We start from the raw sequence: 25,077 nt of genomic DNA on the forward strand, positions 1-25,077 counted from the left end.
TTTTCTTGAATATTAACTTACCAGACACTTAATAACTGTACAAATTAATAAGTATAACAAAAATAAACCTATTTTTCTTGTTTTTCCAAAAGCAAAATATTTCCTTTGCGCACATCAAACAAGTCAGTACAAGACTAATGATGTGGCAATTGGCTGCTAAAATATACGCTGCTAGTATTAGTGGAGATTGTGCATTAAAGTCTCATCAAACTTTCAATATGAACCTTTCTGAAGTCAATTTGTTAATACAAATGCAATGCACATGCACATCTTCTATTGTTAAAGTCTACTTAATCTTTGAAATATGGACATATAGCCAAAACCGGTTTAGCTCAGTGGATAGAGCGTCGACCTGCAGACTGAAATATGGACATATACATTAAAATATGAACAGAGAATTTGGAAGGGATTTATCTCAAATGGGAAATTTCCCCCTCAACAGTTAAGGAGATATATACCTAAATATCCTAAGAGGCAAGTAATGGAGATCATTACAGAGAAAAGGAGGTAAAATACATGAGGTGTAAGAATGTATGAGAGCCGAAACCGGTTTGGCTCAGTGGTAGAGCGTCGGTCTGTGGACTGAAAGGTCCCAAGTTCGATTCTGGTCAGGGGCATGTACGTTGGTTGCGGGCACATCTCCAGTAGGGGGTTTGCAAAAGGCAGCTGGTTGATATTTCTCTCTCACCGACGTTTCTAGCTCTCTATCTCTCTCCCTTCCTCTATGTAAAAAGTCAATAAAATATATTTTAAAAAAAAAAGAATGTATGAGAAATTAATAGATGTTTTGGGCCAATTATTTAACATTAAAAAACATTTAAGATCAAAGCTTTCAGTATGTATCAATAAGATTTAAGATTAGACATAAGAAATTAACTATTGAAAAATGGTACAGAAGCTAGATGATTATAAATAAAGTTGTAGAAAAATCATTCCATGGTATAAAAATGGACAAAATGACATTAATACTTACAGTTAGAGGAACTGGGTCTTGAAAAGCCAGGCTCATTTCATGGCAATAAAGAAATAAAAGTAGGCGTTCACACTTCTAAGCAAAAAATAAAAAATAAAATGAAGTCACAGCTTATTTTTTATAACAATGTCATATATATCAAAGTACCAGAATAAAAATTAAAACCAGATGAATACAAGAAAAGTATATTGATACTTAAAAGAGTTTTTATCTCATTTATTGAACTGTACTTTTGATAGCTTGGGGTTTATGTGACATATGAGAGCAGTCCTTTGTAATTATAGAAATAAACACATTATAACTAGAAACCAATTTGAAGCTTTTAAGAATAAATTTCCACTTATTTCTCAAAAATTTTTTTAAAATATATTTTATTGATTTTTTACAGAGAGGAAGAGAGAGGGATAGAGAGTTAGAAACATCAATGAGAGAGAATCATCAATCAGCTGCCTCTTGCACACCCCCTACTGGGGATGTGCCCGCAACCTAGTACATGCCCTTGACCGGAATCGAACCCGGGACCTTTCAGTCTGCAGGCCGATGCTCTATCCACTGAGCCAAACCGGTTTCGGCTATTTTTCCAATTTGTATTATATTATTAGTAGAGAATAAAAGAAGAGATCTAAAGGTGGAGTCCTTTTCTGGTGTGTACAATCCTAAGGCCCTAAGGCAGATGGTGCTATCATGCACTCTGCTACTTCTCTGCTTAGGGGCTAATACAAATGCTGAAGCACTGTAATGCGTGTCTGGCCCCCCTCTTGCATGACAACTTTCATACTCTTTGTTCTACCTAATAATTGAGCAAAGGAATTTCTTTAATAATACAGAGTGTTGATTTAGTAGGTTTAAATGTTACAGTTAAATATTTTATCTGGCTTTAAGGTATAAACCTAGTAACACTGGATGAAAGAATGGAAATAGAAAAACTCATCTCTCAACAAATTCTGGGGAAGAAAACCTATCTATAGTAGAAATAAAACAAAACAAATTTACTAAAGTACACCAAATTTAAGAGTGCCGGCCACATAAAGGACACACATTCTACGTTGTTCAAGTACAATATTTTAAGTTTGTAGAAAATGTATATGTAGTACTATAATTTTTTTAAACTAAAAAAAGTTAGTCTGCCTCTAAGTATATTATTTAAAATCCCTATACTTTTGTGGAAATAAATATTAGAGAAAAAAGAAGTTAATGTGAGCCAAAACTGGTTTGGCTCAGTGGATAGAGCATCGGCCTGCAGATTCAAGGGTCCTGGGTTCGATTCCGGTCAAGGGCATGTACCTTGGTTGCGGGCACATCCCCAGTAGGGGGTGTGCAAGAGGCAGCTGGTCGATGATTCTCTCTCATCGATGTTTCTAGCTCTCTATCCCTCTCCCTTCCTCTCTGTAAAAAATCAATAAAATATATTAAATAAAAAAAAGTTAATGTGAAAAGCACACCTGCATTACAATAATGCATCTAACCAAAGCAAAACAAAACTGTATAAACAGTCTAGGTTGGAAGTGCTCAAAAACTTACCCTTTTATCTATTGGTGTTAATTTACCAAGGCTTTCTGTTTTCTTTTTTTCTGAGTTGTGACTGGGAGCATCACAATCATATTCAACTTCTGGTTTGGATAAGTCTCGGCAGAAAGTGCAAATCCACTCTCCACTGTTGGGGGAAAATGTATTTGAATTATAATGCATTCTATCATTATTCACCGTATCTCTTTCCTACCTCATCCATGCCATCTATGATACAGAATTATTTATTTGCATGAATTTCAATCACTGAAGAATTACTATATATCTACTATGCACTCAGCTCCATCCTGAGAGAGCTAAACAGTTGTCATAATGCAAGAGCCTAAGTGGTATAAATATAAGTCTGGTTAAGGAGATAAGAAATACATATACAAAATAAACAGACACATTAGTCTATGGCTGATGTGATGTGTAACTCATATTTTTAGCCCAAATAATTCAAGACAAAAAACATTCTTGTTACTATTCTTCTTTATTTTTTTTAATCAATCTTTATTGTTCATATTGTTACAAAGGTTCCTCATTTCTTCCCCCCTCCACCAGGTTCCCACCCCACCCTCCGCCCCCTCCCCATCCCCCATTGTCCTCATCCACAGGTGCAGTTTATGTTCAGTCTCTTCCTCCCTCCCTTTCCCCGATAGTAAATCCCTTTTCAGATAGTAAATCAGTTACTTAGCATTTTCTCATATCAATAATACCACCACATGCCCAATGATACATTTCACACAAAAGACATTTCCAAATAGGTCAACCAGCCTCATCCAGGCCCCACTCAAGGCACTCATAGATCAACACCCCAGCCCTATACTAACTCATCTTGTTACTATTCTTGTAAATTTGTTTGAAATTATATTTTAAATAGTATATCCTTTGAGGAACTGAGATATTATCTCAATGCTCTTCTTCATCATCTCAAAGGGACTGTGAGAATTTACTTGTGATATTTATAAATGTCAGTGCCTGCCAAACAATTGTGGCAGTTGTGCATAAGGACCATTGCTCTTTAGGGCAATCCCATGTAATCATTTAAAGTTGTTTTTTTCCTTTTGTAACACTAGGTTTTTGAGAGAAGCATAGGGAATTAAGAGGCAGGGATGGGAAGGAAACACTATGTTGTGCGTTATGAAGTATGCATTTGTGCCAAGTGGACTTTTATTTTTAAGGTTTTACAATGGTTTTAGATTATAATAACCGTCACCCTTTTCTTTGCCCCCACTCTGTGTTCTATCCCATTTCTGGGTTCCTGCTTTCCTCTTTCTTGGTTTGCTCCATACTTGATGAATGATATTGTAAAATAGTTTCCTGAGAATAAGTACATGGAAATTAAATTTTTTCAGGCTTGCATGCATGTCTAAAAATGTTTCTTTAGCCCTAGCCAGTTTGGCTCAGTGGATAGAGTACTGGCCCATTATTATTGAATAGAGGCCAGGCGCATGCAATTATTGCACAGGTATGGTCCCTAGGCCTGATCTGTGATCAGGACCATCTTCTGGGCTGCAGGCAGCTGGCCCAGCCCCATGCCAGGGGGAGGGACCAAGAGTTGGTCAGTATACCTCACAGCGACTGGTCAAGCAGTTGTTCCACAGTTTGGTCAATTTGCGTATTACTTTTATATATAATATATACTAGAGGCCTGATGCACGAAATTTGTGCAAGAGTGGGCCTTCCTTCCCCTGGTTGTTGACACCAGCCTCCCTCTGGCACCTGGGACCTGGGTTTCCCTCGCAGCCCGTTTTGTCTGGCCTGCCCTGATGGGGCTCCCAGATCGTGGTGGGGGCTCCCGCTAGAGGGCAGGGCCAGCCAGGGCAAGGGGCTATGGTCATTCTGGTCATTCCACTGTTTCAGTCACTGGGCTTTTATTATATAGGATAGTGAAAGAATTGGAAAAAGCAAGTACTTCTTACCTTGGAAAATTTGCCAATGTGGGCACATGACAAGAAAGATGAAATACTTTGGGACACTTCTCACAGCACAGGAGTTCCCCTCCATTCTGACAAACTGCACACCAGTCCTCATTAGGGTCTTCTTCTTTCCTTGTCTCTCCAACATGTAGAGGTGACTTTTGGGAGGCATCCAGCCACTTTCCATTTGAGGAATTTTCCTGAAGTCCAGGCTGATCTCCTGTACTATCAGGGGCATCTGACCTTAGTACAGACTCCTCAGAAGCAGAGTTCTGACTACTATTTAAGAGCAGGGAGGTGAGTATGCTTCTTGGATAGTTGGTCTGCAATGAAAGGAGGTAAGAATATATGTATTCTTAAAACTGGCGTTCTTAATTAGCACTACTGCAATTTTAGACTAAAGACTGCTCTCTCATGGGCACCTGGTAACTTCAAAGGAGACTATGAACTTGCATGAGGAAAAAAAAATATATATATATCTTTACTGCTAAATACGTTAGAATCTCTAATGGTAAAGAAGTCATGGACCTGTACTGGAAAACATCATCAAAATAAAGTATCAGTAGTAAGAGAGTTTGGACAATAAAGGAAAATTATATGAATTAGCTGATGATTTCAGAAATGGGAGAATGGGTGGGTAGTGCAGAAGTTAACCATAGGCAATGTAAGTACATTTTACTGGAGCTGTTCATTTAAATTGTACCTAGACATAAAACATGCCTAGTATAGATTTTTAAAAATCATTCATAGAGCTATTAATAACTTTAAGATAAATCAAAATTTTATGTTGGAGCCTAGGATGGTGAAAATATCAAATCACAAAGTCATTCTCACAATCTCCAACAGTGCTATAAAATGCTCCTCAATTCTGTCAAAACACTTTCCTACCCTTACACACATTCCTACGGAGCCCTCTGTCCTCCTGCCACAGAGTATACTAAAGGAGCTGCTATACTGGGGACTACCATTTTCTTTGCCCCTGGTTTGTGTTATAATATATCCCATTCCTGGACTATGTTTTCCTCTTTCTTGGTCTACTCCAAGTTTGATGAATCATACTGCAAAATAGCTTCCTGAGAATGAGTACACGGAAATTAAATTTTATTCAATCTTGCATGCATGTCTAAAAATGTTTATTTAGCCCTAGCTGGTTTGGCTCAGTGGACAGAGTGTTGGCCAAGTGTCCCATGTTGGATTAAGGTCAAGAGCACATAGTACCTTGGTTGCAGGTTTGACCCCTGGCCCTGGCCGAGTTGTGTGTGGGAGGCAACCAATCAATGTGTCTCTCTCACATCGATGTTTCCTGCTGTCTCTCCTCCTCCCTTGCAGTTGTCTTAAAAAAAAAAAGGGGGGGGGGGGGGATTCCTCAGGTGAGGATTAACAAAAACAAACAAACAGTTTAATTTTTACCCATGATTGATCATTTTACTTCACTAATGTTCTGTACTAATTAGGCATTTTCAGTTCAGATGTTCATGCCTTTCAGTGACTCGAAGTTTCATTATATTATTTGAAGTCATTGATATAATTAAATATATATATATACACACACACACACACACACACACACACATATTATATATATATATGTATGTATATATTATGTGTATATATATTTTTAAAATATATTTTATTGATATTTTACAGAGAGGAAGGGAGACGGAGAGTTAGAAACATTGATGAGAGAGAAACATTGATCAGCTGCCTCCTGCACAACCCCTACTGGGGATGTGCCAGCAAATCAAGGTACATGCCCTTGACTGGAATCGAACCTGGGACCCTTTAGTTTGTTGGCCAACGCCCTACCCACTGAGCCAAACCAGTTAAGATGAAATATATATAAATATATATTTTATTGACTTTACATAGGAAGAGAGGGTTAAAAACATCCATTATGAGAAACAATCATCCATCAGCTGCCTCCTGCATGCCCCACACTGAGGATTAAGTCTGCAAATTGGGCATGTGCTCTGACCAGGAATAAAACTGTGACCTCAGATCACAGATCAACACTCAATCACTGAGCCAACTTCCTGTCAGGAAATATATTTACATTTTGAGGCCTAGATTCTTCATCTGATTCTTGTTTCACTATCACAACAGGGAAATCATAATTTTCAGGTGGTCCACCATTTTCTTGTTTTATTCGGATTGGCTCCAACATCACCACTGGGACTTTGTGTGTCGAGTCAGCTCCTGCTGGTTTGCTAGAAGAGCCAGAGCTATAAATGTAAGAAAGAAAGGAAAAAAGAAAGAAAAAACCATCTAAGAATGCTACCTTAAGTATCTCCAAATAAAGTATAACCGCTTTGAGAATAATGCCCTATCTTCAGAGCAATGGTAACTATTATATCAGCGAAAAATGACACAGAACTTATATGCAACTGCTATGTACAAAAATTTCACTGATGAATAAAAAATGTTCTACATTACCAACCTATCTAAATAGTTATGTTACATCTGAAAAGGTAAATAAATTTAAATAATACCTCAATTAAAAGAAAACTGCCTTAAATATTCTGAAGCTCTAAAATTGGGCAGCCAGATTTACTTCTTACAGCTAGCATCTTTTTTTAGGCTTTCCCATTTCTTATTCTAGTCAGTGAAAAAGAGAACACTAAGCTCATATTAATGATTTATTATTATGAAGTGTGAAGACAATGAGGGACATAATTTATTGATGTTCTTCTATTTTAAAAATGTAGTGGGGAGAAAAAACCTTTTACAGATAGCCACTACATTTTCATGGAATTGAACCCAAACTTTCTCTCTTAAGAGAATGCTTTTTCCATGTGATGAGCAAAGCAGTAAGTTAAAATAGAATTTCAAAAAATGTGAACTTATTTTTAAAGCAAAATCAACACTTGGTCATTAGAAAATTCAGAAAATGTTTAAGTTAATATAAAATTATTTTTTCTTTTCTCTAAGTTTATATTTGTGTGTGTTCTCATATAGTACAGTGTATTTGTTATAGCCCACGTTTTTATTTTTTTCCTTGCTATGATAAAATCATAACATTTTATTTTCAACATATGTACAAAGATATTTATATCTTTAAAGTTACCAAAATTATAATTTACTTAATCCATTAGTTTACTAAATTAATGTAATATATAATTATTAAATTATTTTAATTTAAAAGTAAAATATAAAAAATGTTGTTCAAAATGTATTGAATACCCAAAGTATGTTGAGCACTGGGGTAAAATAAATATAATTAGAGATTTTCTATTTGGAGAATAAGGTTAAGTCCGCTTACCTTCCTCGACTCCCAACACTCGAGGCACTAGGTGAGCGTATTGGCGGATGTACACTAGTCATAGTAACAGGTCCTGAAGAGGAAATCATACACATTCATAAAATGAATAATTATGTATTTAATCCCAATTGAATGTGTTTTCACTTAGTACTACACTGAAACTAGAACACAGAGTATATAAAATGGTTAAGTAGTTGCTAAATGCCTTGTACAGGAGTTGAAATTGAAAAGGTAAAGAGGCTTAACCTTTGATTTCTACTTTGAAAGTACAGTATACTATACTAATTTTAAATTGTGCCAAACACTTTTAAATCATCCAACAAAAAGGGGGATTTTTTTTTTAATTACAAATTGAGAAAAAACTGGAAAAACAAAATAAAAAGAAAACCACTTTACCTGCAAGACCTGGAGATGGGACTGATGAATTTGGTGACTGGACAGTTCTGTTTGAGGGTGGTCTTGGCTGGCCATGATCTACACTAGTATCCTTCCTCACAATATTGTCCAGCATAATAGTACTTGAACAGTCAATCTTATAAAAAAAGAAAATTATTTTGTGGTATCCATGGTTTGCAAGTTAAAAACCACTTTAAATGAATAAGAAAACTTTAATAGTTTAATTATTACCAAATGCTAAAACATGAAAAATTGTATTTGAGAAGTTCTGATGCATATTTCCCCCATAACAATCTTAAAAAAAACCTTGCACTCTTATTGCTGGTTCCATTCCTGGTCAGGGCACATGCCCAGGATGGGGGCTCAATCCCAGTAAGGGTATGCAAGAGGCAGCTGATCGATGATTCTCTCATCACTGGGGTTTCTCCCTTTCTCTCTCTAAAAACAAACAATAAAAAACATTTAAAAAATAACAAGAACTTGGCACTCTTTGTTGTTAATCCTCACTGAGGATATTTTCCCATTGATTTTTAGAGAGAGTGGAAGGGAGGGGGAGAGACAGAGAGAAACATCGATGTGAGAGAAACCCATTGATTGGATGCCTCCCGCTTTCACCTGGACCTGGGCCAGAGATGAAACCTACAGCTGAGGTATGTGCCTTTGACCAGAAATTGAACCTTCAACCTTTTGGTCCACTCTTCTTAAATGTTACATGTTAGTAAATACACTGAGCAACATTTCCAAAACACTAACATCAGCGAGGCACGGTATTGCAGTTTGGTAGGAAAAAATACATGCTATTTCAGAAATCATGAGCCAAGAGAAATAAGTATTGTATGCCATTCACACCCTTAAAAATTAAGGCAAAAACAGTTTTTAATACTTAATTTAACAATAACAAAATGTAGCCAATTAAAAAAAAGCTTGGTGAGAAAAGTAGCAAAATTTCACATTGTTGCAGATTTCTTTAGCATCTTGCTTAATAACAATTAACAGGATTCTTATATCTGCTTATGTACTAAGTCTCTTTTGATTGAAGAATATGAAGAAAAAGCTGGCCTTACACAGGGAAACCTTATGGAACCTCTGAAAGGGTTGTAAAGACCCCTGTGTCCCTGGCCCATACTTTGGGAACCGAGGCTTTGGTATGCACCAGAAAGCTGAAACATTTCCAGAACAATAATATTATTCACCTAAGCACACTATTACCGTTTGGTAGGAAAAAAATAATCCCTCCTGGATTCTTGCTTTAATAAAATAAGTTTATAATAACACATGTTTTATAATTGATTACCAAGCTAAAATAGTGATAAATTTCTATCAAATAAGACTTTAATGCTTTAAATGCAAATATTTTTCATGCGTGTATATACCATTTATTTCCAAGAATGTCTTTGTGATTAAAATCGAGTTTAATTTTTTAATACAGTTGCAACATTTCTCAACCAGGATTCTACAAAAGAATTAAGTCCTGTAGTCCTAGGACACAGACTCTATATAACAAATTTACTTCTTGCATCTAGAATGGTGCTAGTTATGAGCCATCCGTTAGGAGGACTGAGAAAACAGACTCTCAAAACAGTTTTTTGTTCTGTGGTTTAGATGAGGAATCTCAGTTGAGAAAGGCTGATGAACACAATCACCTGTATCTGAGGACTGCAGAGAAAAGAGCAAAAGGATAATATTAATATTTCTGGGTCATCTTTCAGTTGGGGGAGCAGGGAAGTTCCAGGGTCATTTATGTTCAATATTTTTTTTTGGCAATACCTTGGTCAGTACTTTTCAGAGAATGTAGAGTATTGAAATGATTGTATTTGAAAGATCTTAATGTAAGAAAAGTTATTTACAACTGTGGAGTAATCCTAAAAGCTAAAATAAAATTATCAGAATGAGACAAAAAGTTGTCCTATGTATTAACTATGTTTGAAAAATACATGTACTCTACCATTAAAGTATATACAAATATTTAAAAAATGAAATAACTTTGGTAAGATTAATGATGTCACAATTGAGAAACGTTAGTTGATCTCAGTAACTTAAACTAAAAAAAATTTTTTTTAAGTCTTTCACAATCTTACATTTTAAAAGTTTTCAATATTTGTATGCATGGTTACCTAACCTTGTAAGATAACAAAATATAAAACAAATATCAACTTATATATGGAGATCTTTTACAGAATTTTCCTGCCTTTTGAAAGATTTTTTTAAAAAAAGTCATACTAAAAAAGTTAGAGAGAGAGAGAGAGAGAGAGAGAGAGAGAGAGAGAGTGTGTGTGTGTGTGTGTGTGTGTGTGTGTATTTAATAGATTTTTATTGATTTCAGAGAGAAAGGGAGAGGGATAGAGATAGAAACATCAATGATGAGAGAGAATCATTGGATGCCTCCTGCATGCCCCCCAATGGGAATCAAGCCTACAACCTGGGCATATGCCTTTATCTGGAATAGAACCCAGGACCCTTCAGTCCACAGGCTGCTGCTCTATCCACTGAGCCAAATCAGTCAGGGAGAGAGTTAATATATTTCACTTAAGTAGAAATCAGAGGTAGTTTTGCACTGGTATGATGTAACAGAAAATGTTTTCATTTCTAACTTGCCTCCATCTCTGCTAATGTCTTTAATTCTAGCCTCCCTTTCTATTCAATAGCTTGATTAAATTCTTATATCACGTTCCAGCAATTAACCTCTCCAGTACCTCTTTCCCATGTCCTTAACTTCCCTGCATTCCCAGCTTAGATTCCATATCCAGCACCACAATCATTCAGTTGCATAATCCATTACCATTTTGTAAATCATTCATTACAAACACCTTAAGCTCCAGCACCTTGAAAGATATTATGTAGTATGGTCAAGTGTCTATACACTTTTTATTTTTCTGGCTGTTATAATTTTAAAGGATGGACATAACTTCTAAAACAAGCACACACAACCTATAATGCAACAAACGCATCCATGTCTTTTACCAAATCCAAGTCCATGTAAATCAAAATAGATTCTTAAAAATTCTCTGTATACTTACATCTGGCAGAGAAGGAAGATTATAAGAACCTCCCACTGGTGAGCTCAAATCAATCATGGGTGAACCAAAAGCCTTTCCATCATATCCTGCTGCACTAGTAATGGTGGGACTAGAAGGAGTAGAGGATGTGCTATTGGCAGTTGATGGGGGGGCCTGCCCACTGCTAATCTGCCACTACAGGAGAAAGAAAAAAGAAAAGTTATCTTTCAGCAGGCCTATAACATAAATGTCCACCTAATCTCTATTCCAGACACAAAACAAAATGGAACACACATTCTGCAAGTTGAATTCCATTGTATTCAATTGTAATTGGAAGAGGGAGAGTGCGCAAGAATACATAACTTTCATGAATCCTGTTGAAAAATAAAAGTGCTGATTTTTACCAAGACAGCAGTTAGTATATACCAGAAAACCACAGTACCTATCTTGGAAAGCTTGTACGTACTGGAAAAGAAATATAAACACATAAGCAGCAACCTCAAAGTAAAGATGAAGGGCAAAAAACAAACATTTTCTTCTGTCCCTAGCTGATATATATGAAACTAGAATGGTTAAAAGGAATTTTAAAAAAACACTGAGTTATATAGACAAAGAAAACAGGAGAAGACAGAAACGGAAAGCAAATGGACAAATAGAGAATTACTTAATTTAATAAAGCTGAAATCTAAGGTGGCAGTGGGGAAAATAGAGAAGCAAATCAACTTATGCTGCAGAACCCCTAAAATCTTAGAAATAAGAACCATGAGAGGTGAAGCTGGGGCTAATAATCTGACTGTTTAACCAGTGTTAAATCTCGTGTTTCTTTCCTACTCTACCTGTAGATAGGGATCTTAAGGTAATAAGGATTCCTCCACCTACACTGAAAAGGGCTAGAAGTTTATTCTCTAAAACAGGCAAAATTGTGTCTTTTGATTGAAGAGCACCATATTTAGGTGCAGGCAGAAGTACTGCATGGAAAATGAAGATTCAGAAACCAAACACACAGTGAATGCTGAGCTTCTCACCCACTCTGCTGATGGCTCAATCCCTATCTTCCTCTCTCAGCTGGCTTCAACAAGAAGCCAGGCCCTGCATTTTAGGCAGAAGACAGAAAGATCCTTTGGGGAATGGATCAGCCTAAGAGTTAAAACCTAAAGATGGTGACAATAGGAATTCTCCCAATAAACATTGCTAGTAGCCTTAATATTAGAGTGAAAACTCAATCATCAAACACTAGCCCCAGACCCAAGATTTCAGATTTTTTTTTTTACTCATTTCTTGTATCTGAACAGATAATCAAGTATCATTTATGTTTGAGGCCAAACATATTAACTAAGCCAGCACTAGGAATGCTTAAGATACAGAGATGAACCAAATTGCTGTCTCTCTCTCTCTCTCTCTCTCTCTTTTAAAGAATATGTATTTTATTTATTTATTTTTTTATTAAATTATTATCTGTGTACATATTTTATCATTGGCGCCCCCCCCCCCATATATACCCACCCTCCCCAGAGTTTTGTGTCCATTCGTTATACTTATATGCATGTATACAAGTCCTTTAGTTAATCTCTTATCTCCCCCTGATCTCCCTCCCCTCCCTGCTATAATTTGACAGTCTGCTTGTTGCTTTACTGTCTCTATATCTATCTTTTGGTTCATCAGTTTATAATGTTCTTTATTATCCATAAATGAGTGAGGTCATGTGGTGTTTCTCTTTCATTGACTGGCTTATTTCACTTAGCATGATGTTCTAATATTGCTGTCTTAAATCTACATCGAAATCTATTTAAAAAAATGACTTGATTTGACTGGATCAAGGGGTATATACATAATAACTGAGAAGGCATATAAAGCAATTTATCCTCTGTACCATTCTTCCAAATTGTTATGTTTGAAACATCTATAATAAAAGCGTAATATACTAATTAGACCAGACAGCCGAAAGACCTCCCAGATATTATTCCGGACGTACTTCCTGAAGCCATGGCGGCAGGGGCTGAGGCAGAGGTGGTTAGGGGTGATTAGGAAGGCAGGCAAGCAGTTAGGGGTGATCAGGTAGGCATGCAGAGTGGTTAGGGACGATCAGGCAGTTGGACATCCCCCAGTGGGTCCCGGGTTGTGAGAGGGTGCAGGCCAGGCTGAGGGACCCCCATGCATGAATTTTGTGCACTGGGCCTCTAGTTTCTTAATAAAATACTCATAAAAAGGAAAGCAACTAAGAGCTATCTTAAGACTATGCAGAGAAAAACATTCCCAAATACAATACCAATAACATATGGCCTACATTATATGGAGTGATAGTGTCTAAAACATTCTAATTTATATGATCCACTGACAAAACTATGTAAGGAAACCTGTGAATATGAAAGTTATCTTGACTACCTACCCACCTCTCACCTCATACCCACCCACCTCTCCTATCTCTGCCCACCCTCCTTTCTTTAAACTCATGTCCTCCTTTGCTCCCTAGAATAATCAGCTATAGCTGATATATGATCCTCCAGGTTTTCTCTCTCTCTCTCTCTCTCTCTCTCTCTCTCTCTATATATATATATATATATATATATATATATACAATATTAAAACAAACACAAAAATAAGATACCTCACAAGAAAGTAGCATGTTTTCCCTCTATATAATATACTTAGATTATATACAGATTATTGCATGTTCTTAATAGCTAAATGGTATTCCCGTTGTACAAATATAATTTGTTAAAAAATCTATCAATTAAACCCAATTCTTCACTACATTTTCTACTAATTCATTTATTTATTCATGTTTAGATTTTTGATTAGGAAACATTCTTAAGAGTGTAGGTCTGCACATTGCAAATAATAAATGGGGAAGAGGGAAAGTAAAATTTGAGTACAGAGAATGTGGTAAGTGTTTTAATACACATTAGCATTAAGTCTCAGCACAACTCTATAAAGCAGAGTTTCCCAAACTTTTGATATATGTGTACCCCTTCTATAGTTTTCATATCGCTGAGTACCCCTCGTACTCATGAGAATGTAGAATTAGGCGCAGCTAAGCACGGTGCAGTGCATATCCCCACCGAACTCCGGTGCAACGCGTACTCCTCCCCACCCCCCCAAACTCTTCCCGTACCCCTGGGGGTACGCGTACCACACTTTGGGAAACACTGCTACAAAGCAATTATTTTATATTTAGGGTGAATAAGATTTAAAATAATAACCCTGCAAAGGCCAAAATCTAAGGTCAAACTATTGTTTGGACCCTTTGCTCTTCAACTCTAATGATGAAATAAAAACAGGAATCAATTTTACACACATGAAGTGTGTATACTTTTAAAATAAAATTTTCAAATAATTTGATTGAAATGAATTCCACAGAATTATGGAAATAGCTTCATATGGATTTTAGCCTTGGCAAAATAATTAAGCTGAAATCAATCTACAAGTCTTAAGCTGGAAGAACTATTGACACAGTGCGTGGAGAAGACAGGCATTGAGAGAACATTTACTTTTAAAAAAATAATGTAATACCTAGAATATATTTTTATCTGAAGACATTAAGAATATAAATATTAAACTTCAGATTTAAAATGTAATCTTAATTTTTATCAGATTATACATCTGATAAAAATTGCACTCCATATTAAAACTGTCATACTAAATTTGTTTCAAAAAATTTCCTGGAAACATTTTAAGATTGATTTATAATTCTCTATGCAGAATGTAACCTGTATTAAAATACTTCTGCCTTAGCACCTTAATACTTCTGCCTGTATTCACCTAAAAGCTACATACATCACTATTAGAAAAATCAATACCTATGACACACCGATTATTCTGGCCTTCATTCATATAAAGTGGCTTGATTTTTCTTGTTAATTACAAAGCATCAAGAACTTTCTCTTAGCTTTGTCTCTATAACTCTATAAGTCAGTCTATAATAAATTTTGTAATTCACATTTTTAAAAAAAGCTTGCTCTTACTTTTCATAACTGTTACTTTATCCATAAATTCAATGTAATTTCAAAGTAGCAAAAGAAAAATAAGTGAATACCTGTTTTATTGCTTGTTGAGCCAAGAAGGCCATCTGTAGGGGGTTGGGCTTTATTGCTTGTTGTCGTGGCATAGTCTGAGTTGGTGGGTATCTCAGCTGTTGAGAATGAGGAGGGAGAACTGGTCCACTGGGTTTAGGGCTGTGATTCTGAAAATTTATCAAACGTGGAGGGGGTTGCTGAAAAAAGGAAATAAAACCAATTCAGTGACAATAATCTGAAAGATAAAATTATAAAGCACTTTATTTTATTGTTTTTATAGAAAAACAGCAACTTTACCAAATATGAATCAACAATTAACACTACAACAAGGGAATAGGGGGAAAAGGAAGCCTTCCCGAATGTATAAAAGCAATTTAAAGAAAAGGAGTTTTATTAAAAGCGTTGGTGGAGGTTTCTGATTGTAAGTAGGTGATACCAGAATTGGGCCTATACCATGTGGGAAAGTAGGGAAAATTTATCTTTGGTTCTCAGTCCTTGTTTATGATTAACTTTTGCAAAGAATTGCCCTCTTCACACCTCCTAAATAAGGTGGTGGTAAAATAATAATTGCTAACATTTATCAGTTATTGCAAGCCAGATACTGCTTTAGTTCTTTACATGTGTTAACTCATTTAATCTTCACAACAATCCTGTGAGGTAAAGACAAGTATCTTATCAAAAATTAACAAAGGTAGTAAGGGACAGAGCTGGGATTTGAATTCAAGTACTCTGGCTCTAAGGTCTGCACTTTCAACCAATAAATCATTAATAATGAAAACAGCTGGCATTAAACAACATTTTGAAGTAAATGAATTTTAGATTTTATTGGAATAAAACTATATGTCAGACATTGTGATCAGCATTTTCCCTCCCCTCATTTTACAAATTAGGACACTAAACATCAGAAAGCTTAAATAACTTGGGGAGGGGGGGCGGGGGGGAGACCCACACAGCTAGCAAAAAGGCAACACTAAGGCTTTTCTCCAAATCCAGTCTGCCATTTTATTACCAAATCATGTTCTATTATTTAGCTAGGAGTTAATATACTAATTACAGCTTAGAGGATGTGTTTCTTTAAAAGAAAATAGATTTGAAAGGAAACCTTTTAAGGACAAAATTGGTTGATTACAGGATAGGGCAAGGGCTGGGAAGGCAAGCTTACTTTGCTCATAAATGCTAGCCCCAGAAACTGAGATCAGTGTTCTAGAAAAAGGTAACCTTATATACCAGTCTCTCTTGCCTATCCAGTTCTCTTTATGGTCGGCAACTATTGCAAATACTTAGTACTTGCAGGCTATCTTACCAGTTTATTTTTACAACTAGCACTTCTCAGAGAGGGAACTATTAACTCTCAAATTCACAGGGGACAATGAATGTGGAATTTATAAAGTTGAATTAGCAACACCTGAAACTTTGACTCTGCGAAGGTAGATAGCTATAAAGAGGACAGCCCTGTCTTCTTTTTTCCTCCCATTTTTGGAATTTCCTTTCCTTTCCTGGATAACATTGCTTATCTCTCCCCTCTCTTACAAATTAATTAGCACTGGGTTCACCCTCAGTAACTTTCAAGAGTAATTATAAAACCAATGAAAAATAGATTTAAATATTGTCTCAAGACCAAGGAAAATTTTGTGTGTGAAAAATAAAGTGTCAAAATTTTACAGAAGTCAAAAAGGCTGAAACAATAACAATTAATTTTTATTCTTTTACTGAAGTTTTGTGATTTGAAGGGTTTTATATCATAGAAACACAAAGAGAAAATAGTTTGAGAATCATAGTGAAAAACTCCTACATTTATCTTTAGTTTTTTTTTTAGTTTTTTTTTTAAAGTGAAAAAGCACCCAAAATAATCCTAAAGAGGAAGAATAAAGGTAGTTGTAGAAGCTCCTACCACCTGCTATCACTTCCTCACCAGGATTCAGTCAAGAAGAGATACTTGGTACCACAGCAATGTATTTTGTTGGAATGAAAACTGACCCTGAAGTTTGGTAAGATGTGAGGTAATTTTCTTGCCTCTCCTAAACTGTTACATTTGACTGAATTTTTAAAAACCTTGTGACAGAGGAAGCAACTTGAAAGAATAACAACATTAGGAACTAGTTATGAGCATTAAAAAAATAGCAAAATCACTGTTATTTTAAAATAAATATTTTTTTCTTTTTAAATAAGTATTTTGTAATTTTTTGAGAGAGTGAAAACATCTATTAGCTGCCTCTTGCACCCCTTCTCCCCCCTCCTCCCAGAGGGGGGTTGAGTCCTCAACCCAGGCATATGCCCTGACCTGAAATCGAACTGGTTCATGAGTCAACACTCAGCCATACTGGCAGGGCAAAATAACTGATTTTAATTGTATGGAGTCAATTAATTTGCAAGATATCAGGGAGGGGAGGGGGAAATCGAAGAACAGGGATCTTAAGGAAACGGACATCATTAATCTCATCTTCATTTTAAGTAACTTCAGTATTACAGGTTTTTTTGTTGTTTTGTTTCATTAATCCTTACCTGAGGATATTTGGGAGAGACAGAGAGAAAGAAACATCACTGTAAGAGAGACACATTGATTGGTTGCCTTCTGCTCATGCCTCGCACCGGTTGGGATAGAGACTGCAACTGAGGTACATGACTTTGACTATAGTCATATCCAGAACCCTTCATTCCGCGGGCTGACACTCCAACCACTGAGCCAAACTGACTAGGGCAGGGTTTTTATTTTGTTCTAGGTCAGTAGTTCCCAACTGTGTATAAAGTGAAGGATAGCATATGTCCTTCTAACATCCATCACTGTGTAGGGAAATTAACATGTACATATAAAATGAAAATATTCCCACAACAGTAATCTGGCTCAGGTTCGAGAAACACTGTTGTGAATTATGTATAAAATAACACATGTGCCCAGCGGAGTAGCTCAATAGTTCAGTACCTATCTATCTATGAACAAGGAGGTCACAGTAAGATTCCTGGTCAGGTCACATGTGCAGGTTATGAGCTTGGTCCCTGGTGGGGAGCATGCAGAAGGCAGCCAATCAATGATTCTCTCTCATCATTGATGTTTTTATCTCTCTCCTCCTCTTCCTTCCTCTCAGAAATCAATAAAAATCCTATACAATAAAAGCCCACCCACTGAACGGATGGGTCAATCAGTAGCTATGAAGTGCACTGACCATCAGGGGGCAAACTCTCAAAGCAGGAGCTGCCCCCTGGTGGTTAATTTGCTCACAGTGGAAGTGCCACTCGGCTGACCAGGATGAATGGTGCTTCCGCAGCAGGAGCAGCTGCTCAGAGGGTAGGTCCACAGTAACTTGGCTGACCGGGACGAGTGGCACTCCCACAGCAGGCAATCTCCACAGGCCATGACACACACCACTGAACAAAATCTGTGCAAATACGGGCTTCTAGTATATATGTTAAAAAAATAACACATGCGACAGCGCTAACAAACTTAGATCTGAACATTGGAGTGTAATAGAGTATGTTGTATGCAGAGTACATCTTCAGAGGAAGAAGAATAGAGAGCAATCATGTTTTTAGAAGCATTCTTTTAAATTTGCCTGAACCCTATGGACAGATGTACGGTACAATCTGAACATATCCACAAAGCCAGGAACACATATACACACCTATTTATTGACAGTCATTTTTCCCACACATATAAACTTGTAGAAAATGAAGAATGTTGGTAAGCAGAACAATGTAAAAATCTGTAGAGAGTGCAAATTGGTAAATGGAAAATGTATGAGTGAATGTTTGGCAAAGAGCAGCTAAAAATGAAACATGAGAGTGTGAAAGAAGGTTCAGGAGTCATTGAAGATCAAGAGAGAAAAGAACAGTGTATGAGGTAATGACCAAAGGATGCAAAAATTACTTTATTTCTAAGTGAGAAAACTGGGTTGTATAATAGAGATTGTGCATTATATAGATTATGTAGCAGTAAGTCCTAGAGAAGAAAAATAAGATCAAAAGCAAATTTCTGAGAGATATACAAGCTAAAAGTTCAGTGTTCACTTCTGTTTGTCATTGCTTATATAAATAACTATATAAGGGAATGCCACTAAGTTGAATAATATCTATTAACTTCCTCAGTTCCTCACTTCTACTGAAAAGCCAATTTACTCCTCTTCAGGTTAATATACTATTGATACTTAATAAAAATCACTTTACTATATCCCAGACACTTAAGATAAACATTAATTATGCAAAAGCTTAGCACTAGGCACTCAACAAATTATCATTTTCTCTCTTCTCACATTTATCTTCAGAAAAAGTTTTGGCATTCTTTGCAATCTAGCTGCAATACATCACTGGACTCTACAGAGTAGTAACAAAATTACTCCTCAATTTTCTTAACAAAATTTAAACTTTGCCAGTTTCACTTCTGGTATCTCAAGTGTACAATTCTTTCCTCATAGAACACTCACCATAAAACCTTAAATTGCTTCTTATTTACTTCCTGTAAAAACCTGAGTTAAAACAAAGTTTAAAAGGAATAATCAATTGGGTATACTAATATTCCCTTGGATTTGATTTGCCTTCCTAATCAAATCACTAGAAAGCCATAAACCTCAAATACATGACCTCAGGCCTTCAAAGAAGTAATTTGACAAAATCAAGATCTACATATGCCCACACTTTTATTCATAATTAAAATGAGTCATATGAAGATCATTTTTATGTTCTGTACTAGTAAAATTACCACAAAAATACAATTATGCCATTTAATTGCTGTTTATAAAGGCTCACATAATATTGTCCTCTTCGTGCTAATAAAATGTTTCTCCTATAGCGTCGGCTTGGGGACGGAAAGGTCCCAGGTTCGATTCCGGTCAAGGGCATGTACCTTGGTTGCGGGCATATGCCCAGTAGGGGGTGTGCAAGAGGCAGCTGATCGATGACTCTCTCTCATCGATGTTTCTAACTCTCTATCTCTCTCCCTTCCTCTCTGTACAAAATCAATAAAATATAAAATAAAAAAAAATGTTTCTCCTATAAATAAAATGTTTCCTTTTTATCACACAATATAGATATTTCTATTTATTTTTCTTAGGTTGACAATAAGTTTTGAGATAAGGCTTGCTCTCAAGTATAAGAATTCTTAGCCTAGTTCTACACACTTTGACTCTTATCAAACCTCATTCCATTCATGTCATTTACTGTCCTTCAAATCCTTCTCAGAAATAGAAAGAATGTAAATTCATAAATATATGTAACTGAAAATAGACAATTTGTATGAATTTGACCTTATACTCCTTACTAAACCTTTATTAAAACAAAGTACGGTATGCCCACATTTAAGCTGGGCAGGACAATTAAAACATTTAACAAAGTATATGAATATTTTATATTTAAAAATTAGATTAAAAGTAAACAATATTTCACAATTAGTGAAAATAACAATGGTTCATGGACTACTTGCTCAAAAATAAATTTTGAAAAAAGTATATTTCTAATGAACCATATCCCTGTCCCTTTCTATTTCATTCTGGCCTAGTTTCTAAGATGCAGTGTGGTTTTCTGAACACTTGCATCACACATTCTCTAAAATATTAAAATGTAATAAAAATAGATGTACAAGTTAAATAAACCATTAATTCTTTACTTTTTTTTTTGAGAGGGCTAAAATCTACGAGCTAAATCAGGAATCCTCAAAACATTTTATAAATTAATATATTTAAATCATGGATGATTGATGGCTCGGTTATTTTCAGAGCTACTAAAAACAATAGTACTATAATTATCTAATTTAGGACAGGCCTGCTTCCAAATTTACCTGATGAGAGATGGAAGGTTGCTGGATGGGCCCCTGCATTCTAGGGTTTGGTAAACCCACAGGTGCTGGCCTCCGTTGCACCTGTTGCCTCTGAGCCATTACCTGTTGCTGCATATGCTGGAGTCGTAACTGAGCTAGGCTGATCTGTGTTGGAAACTTGGATAACTGGTTTGAAGATAAACCACCTTGTGGCTGTGAATTCTGTTCCATGACAGGATTCTGCTTAGGCATTTGTGGTTGACTCTCTTTATCTTCAATTACTAAAGAACCTAATTAAAGAGAAAAGGTTAAGTTCTAAAGTTTTTCTGATAGTGATATACCACATTTTGTAAGGCTATTTATTGTTGCTGAACTTCCAAACTGTCAAGGAACTTTTCAATCTCAGGAAACCTTTACACTCTTAAAAATAGATTGCCCCAAAAAGCTTTTATTAATGGAGCTTCTATCTATCAAAATTTACTATCTTTGACACTAAAAATAAGAATTAAAAAAATTTACTTAGCCGGTCTGCGGACTAAAAGGTCCCAGGTTCGATTCCGGTCAAGGGCATGTACATTGGTTGCGGGCACATCCCCGGTAGGGGGTGCACAGGAGGCAGCTGGTCGATGTTTCTCTCTCATTGACGTTTCTAGCTCTCTATCCTTCTCCCTTTCTCTCTGTGGAAAATCAATAAAATATATATTTTTTAAAATTTACTAATTCATTTCAAAATAATAAACCCATAATAGCATATCTTTATGAAAAATATTTTTATTTTTTAAAATCTTAGTGAAGAGTGCACTGTTTTATATATTTATTTATTTTATTTATTTATTTACTTTTTTAACAGAGAGGAAGGGGGCAGGAAGGGAGAAGGATAGAGAGAAACATCGATGAGAGAGAAACATCGACCAGCTGCCTCCTGCACACCCCTTACTGGGAATGTGCCCGCAACCAAGGTACATGCCCTTGACCAGAATCGAACCTGGGACCCTTCAGTCTGCAGTCCGATGCTCTATCCACTGAGCCAAACTGGTCAGGGCTATTTTTAAAAATATTTTTATATGTGTGGCTTGATAGCTGAACTCCCATATCTGTTTCTGCAGTATCTGTCATAATATATTGTTTAGGTTGAAATATAGGAAGAAAATCCAGTGACACGGATATGAAGTTGGAAAGAGGAGGCCTCTGAGGTTCCCTGAAGGAGCCGAGCCTCAAACTGTACATTTTGAAAACTGCTATGGTATATTAAGACAAAACAAGCAAATCTGAAATTGGTTCCAAAAATATTCCCACAAAGTATTTTGGATTCTTTAATATTAATAATCTGTAATCTCTCAAGTTCCTTATTCTTTCACAGAGCATACTGTGTCAGTTTTCTGATAGAGGATATTTTGAGTGGCTTACAATTACCCTTAAGAGAGTTTAAGGCTGCATCTAATAGGTCTGATCCAAGCACAAGGCAAAGATTAATTTTTTCAACAGTAGAAATTTAATTAAATGTTTTAGATTTCAAAGTCTATGCATCCTAAAAAAAATACGGCTATAATTCATTACTTACTGGGTATTGGGCACTGTGACAGTAGGTTTATGTATACTGTTAAATTCCTTTTCACAGATAAGGGATCTACGGTTCAAAGATAATGAAGAACTTACCCAAATCCCCAAAAACATTAACTATTTATCTAGATCCGTATTTTCCCCTTGCCCTATGAAAGATATTTCTCAGAATCCATAGAAAACAAGTTGGGAAAATTTCTCTTTGGAAGAATTAAAATGTAAATTTCATTGTATGACAATTTACAGAGCTATAAATGATATAGCTCTTAGAAGTTCTATAGTCAAGAATATTTTTTTTCAGTTATGGAAAATAATTTTATTTTATTTTTTTCATTTTTTTTAATTAAGGTATTATATGTGTACATATCTTACTATTGCGCCCCACACCCCCAAGAATATTATTTAACTTTATTATATCAGAGTTTCACAAGCAGGAGATGCTATCTTTATTTGATTTTTGCTGAAGCAGACTTACCTAAACTACAATATATCCACTTTTGTGTGTGTAATTATACATCTATTCTTACTTTACCTATGCCTGTACTAGAGACCTGGTGCATGAAATTCATGCAGGGAGAGGGGTCCCTCAACCTAGTCTTCACCCTCTCCAACCCAGGACCCCTCAGGGGATGTTCCAACTGCAGTTTAGGCCCCATCTTTGCGGTGATGGGGCCTACACGGCACTGGGACATCCCTCTTGCAATCCAGGACTGCTGGCTCCTAATCACTTGCCTGCCTGCCTGATCACCCCTAACCACTTGCCTGCCTACCTGATTGTTTCTAACTGCCTCGGCTTGCCCCCCTAACTGCCCCCCTGCCAGCCTGGTTGCCCCATTACTGTCCAGAAAGAAGTCGGACATCCAGAAGATGTCCAATCGACCCAGTCTAATTAGCATATTACCCTTTTATTAGTATAGATCTGTACTGTAACTGATATACATAAGTACATACATCTCTATAGATATGACTACTTGTGTGGATGTATAACTGTGATAGGTTCTCTATACAGTTGAATGTGGGTTGGTAGAGAGGGATAGGGTTGAGATAGTTACTTAGACACATGCTTTGTATTAATTAGCTAGAGGCCAAGTGCATGAAATTCATGCACTGAGGAGTAAGGGAGATGGGAGGGGTCCCTCAGCCCGGCCTACGCCCTCCTGCAGTCTGGGAGTCCTTGGGGGATGTCTGACTGATGGCTTAGGCCTGCTCCCTAAGTCAGTCGAACATCTTTAGCACTGCCGGGAGGCGGGAGAGGCTACCGCCACTGCCACTGTTCTTGTCAGCTGTGACCCAGTTTCTGGCTGAGCGACACTCCCCCTGTGGGAGCACACTGACCACCAAGGGGCATCTCCTGCGTCGGGCAGGATCAAGCTGAACCAGGCTCTCTAACATCCACCAAGGGGTCCTGCATTGCAAGAGGGCATAGGCCAGGCCAAGGGAACCCACCGGTGCACAATTGCAGCCAGGAAGGACACGCCAGCCAGGGAGGGACCTTGGGAGGGCTCCTGGGTGTGTCCAGCCTATCTTGCTCAGTTCCAATTGGCTGGATCACAGCAGCAAGCTCATCTACCAGTTGGAGTGTCTGCTCTCCAGTGGTCAGTGACCGTCAGAGTGGATGGTCGACTGGTCGACTATGCCCACTGGTGTCAGTGCACGTCATAGTGAGTGGTTGAGCGACCTAAGCATATCATTAGCATATTACGATTTGATTGGTTGAACAGCCAACCGGACACTTAACATATTAGGCTTTTGTTATATAGAATACATAGAATAACACATACAGTTGTGTGTTTGTGTGTGGTTCCAGTTGCTTGCTATATATCAATAAACATATAGCTTTATGTTCTTCTAAATTGAACTACAGGGCCGAAACCGGTTTGGCTCAGTGGTAGAGCATCGGTCTGCGGACTGAAAGGTCCCAGGTTCGATTCCGGTCAGGGGCATGTACATTGGTTGCGGGAACATCCCCAGTAGGGAGTGTGCAAGAGGCAGCTGGTCGATGTTTCTCTCTCATCGATGTTTCTAGCTCTCTATCTCTCTCCCTTCCTCTCTGTAAAAAATCAATAAAAATATATTTAAAAATAAATAAATAAAAGTAAATTGAACTGCAGGGGTCATCATATTTTTTCCTTAAGGGGACACCATATCATTATTCTTTTTGTTCTTCCCTTTTATGGATGAGCTTTGTGTAAGCCAATTTCTTCCTTTCCTGGTGTATTCTGAGAGTATTGGCTCTCTATCCTGCCATTTTTTACTTTTTACTTTCTTTACTCAGAATCTAGCCTACAGAATGAGAGTACAATCACTTTTGATGATTTTGAAACAAAGTTAATGAGCCCAATGCTGTCATCAAAGGGAATATTAGTAGTTGATGAAGAATGCATAGGGAATTCTTAAAGTTCTGTTTCTATAATTTCCCTGTGAGAAATTGAGAGGAGGCAAAATGTGAGGACTTTTTCTCCTAGCAAATCCTACCTAATAAAAGAGTAATATGCAAATTAACCACCACTCTGCTATATCCACTAGCCATACGCACTAGCCAATCAGAGTAAGTATGCATATAAACCCAACCAAGATGGCTACAGCCACAGAGAGCAGGAGGGAGGCTTGGGTTTCTCAGGCAACGAAGAAGCCAAGCTTTCTGCCCCTGCCCTAGCAGGCCTAAGCCTCCACTCCAGGCTACAAAGTTTCAATGATAAAAGGTAAACA

General features: G+C 36.8%; 1 protein-coding gene across 3 annotated transcripts in view; it reads right to left on the reverse strand.

Annotated features, from left to right (window-relative positions):
• Positions 1-25,077, reverse strand: part of TRIM24 (tripartite motif containing 24) — a 92,319-nt gene that overhangs the window by 2,930 nt on the left and 64,312 nt on the right. The window contains exons 9-17 of one of the 3 annotated variants that reach the window (XM_084896741.1): positions 20,830-21,098; positions 15,086-15,262; positions 11,074-11,247; positions 8,057-8,192; positions 7,661-7,733; positions 6,455-6,608; positions 4,405-4,724; positions 2,495-2,627; positions 974-1,048 (exon numbers count right to left, since the gene is read on the reverse strand). In XM_084896741.1, coding sequence (XP_084752867.1) covers positions 974-1,048; positions 2,495-2,627; positions 4,405-4,724; positions 6,455-6,608; positions 7,661-7,733; positions 8,057-8,192; positions 11,074-11,247; positions 15,086-15,262; positions 20,830-21,098 — 1,511 coding nt within the window. Of the gene's footprint in view, positions 1-973; positions 1,049-2,494; positions 2,628-4,404; positions 4,725-6,454; positions 6,624-7,660; positions 7,734-8,056; positions 8,193-11,073; positions 11,248-15,085; positions 15,263-20,829; positions 21,099-25,077 lie in introns of all 3 variants that reach the window. The other 2 variants (XM_084896742.1, XM_084896740.1) reach the window with 2 other exon arrangements.

The sequence above is a fragment of the Pipistrellus hanaki genome, assembly GCF_964339955.1.
Source record: "Pipistrellus hanaki genome assembly, chromosome: 10".
In the NCBI taxonomy this organism is placed as follows: domain Eukaryota; kingdom Metazoa; phylum Chordata; class Mammalia; order Chiroptera; family Vespertilionidae; genus Pipistrellus; species Pipistrellus hanaki.